At 43.2% G+C, this 11,948-nt stretch overlaps 1 protein-coding gene across 1 annotated transcript in view; it reads right to left on the minus strand.

The window, feature by feature from the left end:
• Positions 1-11,665, minus strand: part of acad11 (acyl-CoA dehydrogenase family, member 11) — a 157,445-nt gene extending 145,780 nt beyond the window's left edge. Inside the window, exons 1-3 of the mRNA XM_087978495.1 lie at positions 11,513-11,665; positions 5,791-5,890; positions 2,120-2,245 (exon numbers count right to left, since the gene is read on the minus strand). Coding sequence (XP_087834621.1) covers positions 2,120-2,245; positions 5,791-5,890; positions 11,513-11,640 — 354 coding nt within the window. The 5' untranslated portion in view covers positions 11,641-11,665. The remainder of the gene's footprint in view (positions 1-2,119; positions 2,246-5,790; positions 5,891-11,512) is intronic.
• Positions 11,666-11,948: the final 283 nt, after the last annotated feature.

An 11,948-nucleotide genomic window follows, 5' to 3' on the forward strand; every position in this document is an offset into this window, starting at 1 on the left:
ATCAGCGCCTGTTGTGTTCAGGCAAGGTACTGGCCTGGATAGAGATTTGGCTGATTGGCAAAAGGTAGAGAGTTGGAATAAAGGGGTCTTTTTCAGAATTGCAACTGGGGACGAGAGGAGCTTTGCAGAGTCAGCATTGGGATCTGAACCAATCGTATTATACATTAACAATCTGAATGAAGGAACTGAGGGCATTGATGCTAAGTTTGCAGGTGACTTGAAGATGGGTGGAGGGACAGGTAGTGTTGAGGAAAGGCTGGTTGTAAAAGCACTTGACCCTTCGGTCCAACCCATCAGCGCCAGCCAGACATCCCAATCTGACCTATTCCCATTTGCCAGCATTTGGTTTAACCCATTAAACCTTTTCTATTCATATACCCATCCAGACACCTTTTAAATGTTGTAATTGTACCAGCCTCCACCACTTCCTGTAGCAGCTCATTCCATACACCCACCACCGTCTGCGTGAAAAGGTTACCCTTCAGGTCCTTTTTAAATCTTTCCCCTCTCAACCATGCCCTCTGGATCTGAACTTCCCCCACCCTGAGGGAAAGGCCTTGTCTATTTATCCTATCCGTGCCCCTGATAATTTTATAAACCTCTGTAAGGTCACCCCTCAGTCTCTGAAGCTCCAGGGAAAACAGCCCCAGCCTGTTCAGCCTTTCTCCATAACTCAATTCCTCCACCCTTGTAAACCTTTTCTGCACCAAGTTTAACAACATCCTTCCTATAGAAGGGTGACAGGCTAGGAGAGTCAGCAGAAATGGTAGATAGAATACAATGTGGGAAAAATGTGAGGTAACGCACTTTGGTAGGAAGAATAGAAATGTAGAATATTTTTAAACAGTCTTTTTGGAAATCTGAAGCACAAAAGGACTTGAGAGTCCTAGTTCAGGATTGTCAAGACTAACTTACAGGTTCAGTTGGCTGTTAGGAACACATTTATTTCGAGAGGGTTAGATTACAAGCGCAGAGATGTACTGCTGAGACTGTATAAGACTCTGAGGAGGTTCACAAGGATGATTCTGGGGAGACAGGGCTTGTCATACGAGAAGCAGTTAAGGACTCTGGGTTTGTACTCAGTAGGGTTTAGAAAAATATGGGGGCATCTGAGTGAAACTTACAGAATACTGACAGGCCTGGATAGAGAGGATAAGGAGAGAATGGATAACCCTTTTATAACTGATATGAGGAAGGATTTCTTCAGCCAGATGGTGGTGAATCTACAGAATTAATTGTCGCAAAGGTCAAGGCATTGAGTGTGTTAAGACCAATAGATAGGTTCTTGATTGGTAAAGAGATAAGGGTTATTGGAAGAAGGCAGAATGGAGTTCAGAAACATATCAGCCATGATTGAATGGCACAGCTGACTCGATGGGCCGAATGGTCTAATTCTCCTCCTATATCTTATGGTCTTTATAATTGAATTTGTTTTGCCGTTATTTCAGGCAGCGCATGTTCCAGATTGTAACAACTCACTATACAAAGACATTGTGCATCTTCCTCCACCCCAAGCCTCAGCTCCTTTGCCAGCTTAATGACATGTGAAAACAGTTTGTCTCTATCTAAGGAATTGCTCAGTTGGTCTACATCCCCAGTAACCTCCTGCTCAGTTCCACAATCCGACCTGGGCCCGTCAATTTTGGTCTAACTTTACCTAAAAATGGGGAGGGACCCCAGTTGGTTCATGATGCTAGAAGTCCTGACCTGATCATGAACTCTGAACTAGAGAGCCCATATAGAGACAGATGGGATTAGGTTAGAATGACATCATGGTCAGCACAGACATTGTGGGCCAAAGGGCCTGTTCATGTGTTGTACTCTTCTGCATTCCCTTTCAAAACCCTTCGGGATTGAACTTTCCTTTCAGCTTCTCTGCTCCAAGAGGAACATGTCTGTTTATCCCGACTCCCCACAATACAGAAGTCTGTCATACCTAGTACCAGTCTGGCAAATCACCTCCGCACCGTCGGAATTAGGGAAGGAATTATTCAGAGACTATTCACTCTGCTTTTCCCATCGTGGGCACAGACCAAAACACCGGAATTAAAAAGCATACTTAAATTATTTAAACATCTGCTGAACTGTAAAAGTTTTCTCATAAATGCACATAACGTACCTGCACACACTCCATCACATAGAAGTCAGTGCCAACAATGGAATGGTCATCTACAAACATCAATGGCTTCGGTACAGGAAATCCCACCTCAAATAATGCCTTTTGCACCCGGTATTCTCTAGCCACCTGAAAAAGAGAAACAAAAACAGTCTCTGGGTGTTTCTCCTTCCCTCACACCCTTTATTGAAGCAACTTTATTTATAGTCATTCTTTATTTGATTTGATTTATTATTGTCACACGTACCATGAAAGCTCTTTGTTTTGCGTGCAGTACAGTCAGATCATACCATACAAAGATTACATCAATAAGTGGTAATTATCAATATCCATGAGACCATAGGCATTTCTCTCCACTAGACAGGAACAATTAGTTTATATCAGAACAGACCAATTGACCTTTGGAGCCCACTCTGCAATCCAATATGATCATGGCAACTGTTTAAGACCGTGGCTGATCATCCAACCCACAACTCTTTCATCCTTTTAGCCCTAAGAACTAGATCTACCTCTTTCTTAAATATTCAATCTTTTGGCAGAGAATTCCACACAGCATTGCTGCCTCACAGCGCCAAGGACCTGGATTCAATTCCAGCCTCGGGCGACTGTCTGTGTGGAGTTTGACATTCTCCCCGTGTCTGCGTGGGTTTCCTCCAGGTGGTCCAGTTTCCTCCAACATTCCAAAGATGTGCAGGTCAGGGTGGGTTGGCCATGCAAGATTACTCCGTTGTGTCCAGGTATGTGTTGTGTAGATGGCTTAGCCATGGTGAATGCAGGGTTACAAGGGAAGAATAGAGGGTGGGTCTGGGTGCGATGCTCTATGGAGGGTCGGTTGTGGACCCATTGGGTTGAATGGCTTGCTTCCACTTTGCAGGGTTTCCATGATTCTCTTTGGGTGAAGACATTTCTCCTCACCTCAATCCTAAATGGCCTACCCCATATTCTTAGACTGTGACCTCTGGGTCTGGATTCCCTGGTGATTGGGAACATCCTTCTTGCATTTATCCTGTCTAGTCCTGTTTACATTTAATAGTTCTGTATGAGAGCCTCATTCTTAATTCCAGTGCAAATAGCTAAAAGGACAGCACTCTGCATCAAACATGTGTTGCCTGCTTTATAACATGTACTACGAAAGTACTACATTGGCTGAGAAGAGACTGTGGTTGTCATAGGAGCTTTGTAAATGCAAGCCAGAAATATACAGCACAGAACAGAGCCTTTGATCCAATTCGTCCATGCTGACCAGATACTCTACATTAATCTAGTCCCAATTGGCCCATATCCCTCTAAACCCTTCCCGTTCATATACCCATTCACATGCCTTTTAAATGCTGTAATTGTACCAGCCTCCACCACCTCCTCTGGCAGCTCATTCCATACACACACCACCGTCTGTGTGAAAAAGTTGCCCCTCAGGTCCCTTTTAAATCTTTCCCCTCTTAAACCTATGCCTTCTAGTTCTGGACTCCACTACCCTGGGGGAAAGACCTTGTCTATTCACCCTATCCATGTCCCTTACGATTTTATAAACCTCGATAAGGTCACCCCTCAGCCTCTGATGCTCCAGGGAAAACAGCCCCAGTCTATTCAGCCTCTCCCTGTAGCTCAAACACTCCAATCCTGGCAACGCACTTATAAATCTTTTTCTAAACTATTTCAAGTTTCACAACATCCTTCCGATAGCAGGGAGACCAGAATTACAGACAATTTTCCAAAAGTGGCCTCAACAGTGTCCTGTATTGCCACAACATGACCCCTCCCCCCAAATCCTATGCTCAATGCTCTGATCTATAAAGGTATCTTTCATTTTAGGATACCCCAGCAATAAGAACAAGTATAAAGTACTTTGGAAGTATTGTTACTGTTATAGGAAAGATGGCAGCCAAGTTGCACACAGCAAGCTCTCACAAACACCAAAAGTGTTAACAGTGAGAATGAGTGCTAGTGATTTGAGGATAAATATTGCCCAGGCTACCCTGCTCTCCATCAAGGTACTGCAGTGTCTCAGTCACTTGGGATTTTCTGCTTGAGCTCTGGGGCAGGACCTGACTCTCAAATTTCTGACTTAGCCACAAAACTGACTACCGCCCAGTGGCCTTAACTTGGGTGGTCATGAAGTGCTTTGAAAGGCTGGTCATGGCATTAATCAACTCCAGCCTCCCCCCCATTCTTGACCCACTCAAATTTGCCTATCGGACCAACAGATCCACGCCAGATGCCATGTCATTTGCCCTTCACTCCTCCCTGGAACATCTTGACACCAAGAATAGCATGTAAGATTCCTACGCATTGACTACAGTTCAACACTATTATCCCCTCGAGACTGATTACTAAACTTAGTGATCTCGGACTAAGTCCCACTCTCTGCAACTGGATCCTGATTTCCTGACCCACAGGCCACAATCAGTGAAGATTGGGGACAATATTTCATTGCCACTAACACTCAACACTGGAGCCCCCCCAGGAGGTGTGTACTCAGCCCCCTACTATACTCACTGTATACCCATGACTGCGTCGCGAAATACCAGACTAATGCCATTTACAAGTTCACTGATGACAATACCATAGTCAGTCGAATCTCAGATGGGGACAAACCAGATTAACGACGGGAGGTGGAAGATCTGGAAAAATGGTGCACTGAGAACAACCTAGCTCTCAATGCCAGCAAATCCAAGGAACTCATTATTGACTTTTGGTGGGATGTTACTCATGCCCCCCGCCCCCAGACGTTAATAGCACAGAGGTGGAACAAGTGGAGAGTGTCAAGCTCCTGGGAGTGGTCATCCACAACAAGCTTTCTTGGACTCTTCATGTGAATGCGCTGGTTACAAAGGCCCAACAACGTCTCTTCTTCCTCAGGCAGCTGAAGAAATTCGGCATGACGGCGAATACCCCTGCCAACTTTTAGAGGTGCGCCATCGAGAGCATTCTGTCTGGTTGTGTCACTTCCTGGTATGGCAACTGTACCAGTCAAGATTGGAGACAGTTACAGAGAGTGGTGAACTTAGCCTTGACAATCACAAAGGCCAACCTCTCATCTCGAGAATCCATCCACCAGGCCCACTGTCAAGGAAAGGCTTCCAGCATTCTCAAAGATCCATCCCACCCTGACAATGCTTTTCCACAACCTCAATCATCAGGGAGATGGTACAGAATCCTGAACACCCAGACCAGCCGATTTCGCAACAGTTTCTACCCTACTGTTGTTAGAATATTGACTGGACTCAAAAACTCTTAACATTGGCCTGTACCTGTGTTTTTGTTTTTGCCGCTGTTTATCTATTACTTACTTATCCATGCTACTTAACTCTGGGATCTGCCCGTGTCGCTTGCAAGACAAAGCTTTTCATGGTGCTTCGGTACATGACAATAAATTCAATTCAATTCAATTCAATGTAATTGAGCTTCAGCTGACAAATAAGGAAGGCTGATACCAACCAGTGCCCGGTCACAGTTGGCACTTGGATAGCACCACCATCTTTTTATCCCCTTTCTCAGATTAAAATCACTTGCATTGTCTTAAACCAGAGTTAACGGCAGTACTTGAGTTCCTGTGACAAGACTGTGATCATTGTAAGTACTATCAGTATCTTTTTCTAATGATCACAGTGCAAAGCAAGAGTGAACATCCCGTTCAGAAAGCCCAGTTTTTCCGTTTCCCTTCATTGCTGTACCTGATGTGCTCCTTTCAGGAGTGTCCCAGGGGGTCTCTTCCTCAGCACATACTCTTTGTCTCCCTTCTGTAAACGGAATGTTGGGTTGGACTGTCCCCATCTAGCGCAGAACACAACAGGAACTAATATTAGGAACACATACATTACTCCAGTCTGGAGGTTTTTAATTTATCATTTTTAATTTGTTTTTAATTTGCGGGCGGCACGGTGGCACAGTGGTTAGCACTGCTGCCTCACTGCACCAGAGACCCGGGTTCAATTCCTGCCTCAGGCAACTGCCTGTGTGGAGTTTGCACATCCTCCCCATGTCTGTGTGGGTTTGCTCCAGTTTCCTCCCACAGTTCAAAGATGTGCGGGTCAGGTGAATTGGCCATGCTAAATTGCCCGTAGTGTTAGGTGCAGGGGTAAACATAGGGGAATGGGTCTGAGTGGGTGCACTTCGGCGGGTCAGTGTGGACTTGTTGGGCCGAAGGGCCTGTTTCCACACTGTGAGTAATCTAATCTACAATGGTATTGGGTGGGGCGGGGGGGAGGTGACAATTAATTTTGTGACAATGAAATGTTTCTCTCATTGTCTCCAATTGTCAAAGTACTTAAGCAATGTCTGACTATTTGAGCCAAGAACCAAAATTGCTGGAGAAATTCAGCAGGTCTGGCAGCATCTGTGGAGAAAAAGCACAGTCCATGTTTCGGGTCTAGTGATGCTTCATCAGAACTAGCAGTGTACTGAGGAAAGGGGATGGAGGGTATAAAGGAGTGGGAGGATAATGAAGATAGAGCTCAGAGGGAGAGAAAGACAAGCAAGCAATAGTTAATGGTAACCCAGGGGAAAGAGAACCCATGGGGACCATAAGTGAATGGAAATGGGTTGGCTGTGCTGACGGAAATCTGTGATGACAGGTTCTGGGGTGTGGGGCTGGGGAAAGGACATGGGCAAAGGTGCTCAGACCCTAACATTGAGTTCTGAAGGCTGCATTGTCCCTTGAGCAGAAAACCATGGGAGTCAATGGGCTTATAGCAGATATCGGTGGCCAGCCTTTCCCCAGAAGTGGAAACAGATGTCGAGGAAGGCGGAGGTGAGGGTAAGGAGTTAGAAATGGACCAGGTGAAGGAAAGTGCAGGGAAGCAAAATGAACACATTTTTCCAATTCCAGACGAGTGAGGGAAACAGCGTCGATGATAACCTCAATGAACTGGAAAAAGAGTTGCAGGAAGGAACTCGAAGTAGGAATGTTCCACGTACCCCCAAAAGAGACAGGCATTACTGGGACCTATGCAGGTACCCGTGAGCACACCTATTGATCTGAAAAAAGTGAGATGAATTCAAGAAGTTGTTGTTCAAATTTCACAATTTGAAGTTCTGACAGTCAATCTGACTGATTTTAATTGTGTGTTTTCAACAAACTATTCCTTCCAGGGTAAAAGAAGACATGCTTGCATAACAATATCTCAAAATGTCGTACAGCTAATGAAGCGCTTCTCATGTGTAATGCAGAAAACACAGCAGCCAATCTGTGCACAGTGCGCTCCCATAGTCAGCAATGATATAGGTACTGGATAACACTCTAAATTTTCCAACCTGGGACAAAAGTGTAATTTGTTCAGCTGCCTTAACAAACCTGTGGAGACCAATCCAGGAAATATCGCAACTAGCAGAGCCAAGGAACTGTAGAAACCGTAACCTTTTGCACACCAACAAACAGGCCATATCCTTCCGTTTAAATATTCTCAAGCCACTTCAACAGCTACACTACTTAGAATCAGTGAACACGTAAGGTAAGTGCGGGTGTAGGGTGACAGCAAAGGGTAGGTCAAGAGGCCAGGTCTATTACTGCAGGGTCAGGGAGGGTGTCAACTCCCACATTGGGGAATCAAAAAGTGTGGTGCTTAAAATGATCATTCTAGATGAAGAGCTTATGCTCGAAAAATCGATTCTCCTGCTCCTCAGATGCTGCCTGACCTGCTGTGCTTCCCAGCACCATACTCTTCGACGATGATCTCCCCAGCACCTGCAGTCATCACTTTCTCCATGTCAGGGGGGAGTTGAGTGTTCAATTTACTAGTTACCCAGGAGCTAGAGAATGTTTATAATTCAGTAACTTTGTCTGGGTAATTGCTAGACCTTTGAGACTAAACATTCCCAATTTTCCAATTCCAGATGACTGGTAATTTCCTGGACAATTTCCAGATTTGGGATTTCCACATGGTTGCAACTCTGCCCTACCCTGCAGAAACAATTATCCTGGTTGTTGGAATTTCTGATGCAATTGTTATGTGGGTGTTACTGTACTTTTGAGAGAGTTAAAAGCAACACAACTACCTGACAGAATCAAGTGTTCTGAAAAGAAATATAATGTAACATTTGGTCAAACAACTCAATTAGCTGGTTGCCTGGAGACGACAAAACAGATTCAAATTAGGCCAATCAGTTTAAATTATACCCTGAAAAGTACCAAACTCTAATCCAGTTTGAATTTAGTATATTGACAATCTTAAAAGCCAATGACACAATCCGATGATTTGGGGGTAAAAGTCCGGGAAAAATCGAACAGTTGGGAGGAGAACTGCCAAGCCAACAACATCTGCACGCTGCCCAGAAAATAGCTCTCTTAAAGGTACCTTTATCAAACAGTAACTTCTGAAGCAGAATCCGCAAGAAGAAAAGAAGACAGGAATACAGAGAAAACTGAAAACTGCCTGGTTTTGAGACAAGAAGTTTTGTTTTGTAAATTGTAATCATGAGTTTTATCAGACTAGTATTATAGAAGGGAGGTTAAAGATAGGTTAGAGTAAAGAATTGTAAATAGTTGTTAGTTAATTATTCTCTATTAAATTTTAAGAAATAAAGTTGTTAATTTTTACTTAACTAGTTCTTGGACTATTGAATTTTCACAGATTACTGCAAGGGATAAATCTTTTCTGTGCTGCTGGTTTTTAAATTAAGCAGGAGAGTTTACCCCAATATGCAACACTATATTAGTAATAAAGGTCAAGGGATCAATACTGGCCAGGACACCAGAGAAACCCCAATAGCAACTCTTCAATAAAGTGTTTGACAGTGGCCTGAGAAAGCAACTGACATTTCATCTAAAATACTCCCTCGGTGCAGTTCAGGGAGTATTAGCATGGATTATTTGCCACTTGAACCTGTAACATTCTGATCCTGAGTGGTCTTATAGAGTAACACCTGACACCACTGAGTGAAATTAGCACATACCTGCCATTAAATACAGAGTTTATTATCTGGGAGTTCACTAGCCCCTGATTATCTTTGCATTTGTTTCAAAGGACCAGGGAAATGATGGCTAGAACATCATCTTGTGTTTGACTTGTTTTAAAAACATGCTACCGATAATTTTAAAGTTGGCTGTTTAACACTATTTAAGGAATGGTGCAGTGGAACGTCCAACCATGATGGGATCCATGAAGCTCATTTGACATCAAAGACCGGTCTGAGAATGCCATACAGCCTGCTCTCTTCACACTGTTATGTTCCAATATCATCTACATCAGATGCCAACAAAAGCAAACCAGCAATAAAACAGCATTGGAACGTTCAGTAATTTTAACAAGATTTCAGTACACAGACGGCCCAAAGACCATGAGGCAGGATTATTTTATTCCATCAGGGCGCTACAAATATATTGGGAAAACAACATTTAAGTTGAAAAACAAATTAAAATCAGTTCTGCTCGAACACTTTTTTCAACGCAATTGAAGAATTTAGACTGTTGTTTGTAGAATGTGAACTTTCTTTACCTGTATTGGCTATAATACAATTCTGGCCACATTAGTGTAAATGGCGTGGCTATTGCATGATTTTCTTAATGTGAAATCGCATGAAAATGGAATTATCACGTTATATCAGAACCGACTAAACATGTGTAGTTCATATCTTGTTGAGTAAATTATTGAAGTGACTTTCCCTCTGTAAAGTCTCTTTCTTACAAAGGCATCCTTTCCTTTAGAGAGGTTCTGTTTAGCTGCTTGAACTCGCTATCTGCTGGAGGCTTTGTTCCACAATTATTCACATTATGTATTATAGATCAACATAACATGAAAAACTCTGGAGAAAACCCTGATCCTGAACTGCCAGTGGTCATTAAATTTCATGCCACCTCTATTCCCACGTTTTGCAGCCACAGAATAGTGTCAAACCTGCTGCAGGACATTTGAAAGCTGAATTAATGTCAAATTAATAAAGTAACAATAAATTAAATGTTACATTGCGGAAGCTTGGTTAACTTTGAATCTCCAAGGGAACATGGAGTGTTTTACTACATAAAAACACTATATCAATGTAAGTTGTTGTTGACATACTCAAATGTCCATCCTCCAGCCCTTCATCCATCTTAGCCATTTAGGCTGGGGCACTGGAAGCACATTTTCCAAATTTGCTGATTCCATCAAATCACTGGATGTAACCAATACACAGCCATAGACCATAACAAAATACATGGAAACATTACAACAAAGCTGAACAGGTGTGTCTTTGGCAAACTAACCTTTTTGTACAGAAAAATGCAATCATGAATAAGGTGGGTGGTTCTTCATTCAAACATAACTTTTAAATCACAGAACTGCCGGGGGGAGGTGGAAACAGTAAAACTTGTGACTGATGCATACAACTTGGATATGTCAGAACAGTGGGTAAAAACAATGACTGCAGATGCTGGAAACCAGATTTTGAATTAGTGGTGCTGGAAGAGCACAGCAGTTCAGGCAGCATCCGAAGAGCAGTAAAATCGACGTTTCGGGCACAATGCTCCAGTATGACCAGTACATTCATTTCCCAGTATTACTGGTTGTTCCCTCTGTTTGAAATAACAAGTGACTACAGACATTCCACAGATTACAAACAGATTCGCTTCCTGAGTACGTTCATAAATTGATTGTATGAAAGTTGGAATACAATAGGTACCATATAAAATATCTGTCTATCAGATAGTCATAGAGGTGTACAGCACAGAAACAGACCCTTTGTCCAATTTGTCCATACCGACCAGATATCTCAACCCAATCTAGTCCCACCTGCCAGCACCCAGCCTATATCCCTCCAAACTGTCAACCAGCAAGAACAAACTTTCATGTCAGATGTTGAAAGTTAGTAATTGTTGGTAGTACATGAATTTGTGAGGCAAGCAGCCTCTATAGAAGCACAGTACTGACACAAACTAATAAAACATTTTCAAAACAAATTTAGCACTGGGATTCACTAATCTAGTTATAGAACTGAAAAACAGAATTCATGTTAAAAACTTCTGTTGACCTTTAAATTGCGAATACCTGTGTGTCACGTGACCGTGTCACGTGATCAACCTTCCAAATGTAGCCAGGCTTTGCTACATTCCTGCCTTGTAAACATTTGAATATGTTGGAGCAACATGTTGTTGCTTTATCCTCTCCCTGCCACAACCAGGGAATCAACGACTCTAGATTTTAGTAAATTGGCATATTGTTCCTCCGATTTCTTAAAATCTCCATTGTTTGCAGCAGCAGCAGAGAGTGAAGCTCTGGGGTCAATGAGGGTTTTTCCCAAAATCTCACTTTGGTTCTGCAGTTCCTGAGACTGGAGAGACCCCTGGGATCTCAGAGAGACCCTGGGATCTTTCACTGGTCACAGAACAGATCACTCCTGCGCTCTCGACTCTGGGCCACTGCAAACCCGGGCCACACACAGCAATGAAATGGTAACCGCCTGACCCTGAATTCTGAGTGTTACCTGTACTGTCTGACGGTGAAAGGTTGCCCCGGGTCTTGAGGAAACCCTGGGATCCCTGCAGACAGAACTCTCTCCACTGCCTCCTCATCAAAGACGTGGTTATTCCGGACTGGAGTAGTGTCAGCCATGGTGTAGAGAGGAGATTTCAGCAACTCATCTGTGTTTTTTTTTATCAAAGATCCCACTAGAGGGAACCCTTAAGGTATGAAGTGAGAAACCTCTTACAGAGAAAAAAATTAGAGCTAGGACCAGGAGTAGACAGTTCAGTCCCATCCATTCCAAAGGTATGGGGTTTGTCTTGTGAATAGAGATGGAGTAATTAAGACCTAATACTGCCTGAAGCTTAGAATGATCTGGAGATGCCGGTGTTGGACTAGGGTGGACAAAGTTAAAAATCACACAGCACCAGGTTATGGTCCAACAGGTTTATTTGGAA

The sequence above is a fragment of the Chiloscyllium plagiosum genome, unplaced genomic scaffold (genome assembly GCF_037043375.1).
Source record: "Chiloscyllium plagiosum isolate Xiang-an unplaced genomic scaffold, Cpla_swu_hap1 HiC_scaffold_34, whole genome shotgun sequence".
NCBI lineage: Eukaryota > Metazoa > Chordata > Chondrichthyes > Orectolobiformes > Hemiscylliidae > Chiloscyllium > Chiloscyllium plagiosum.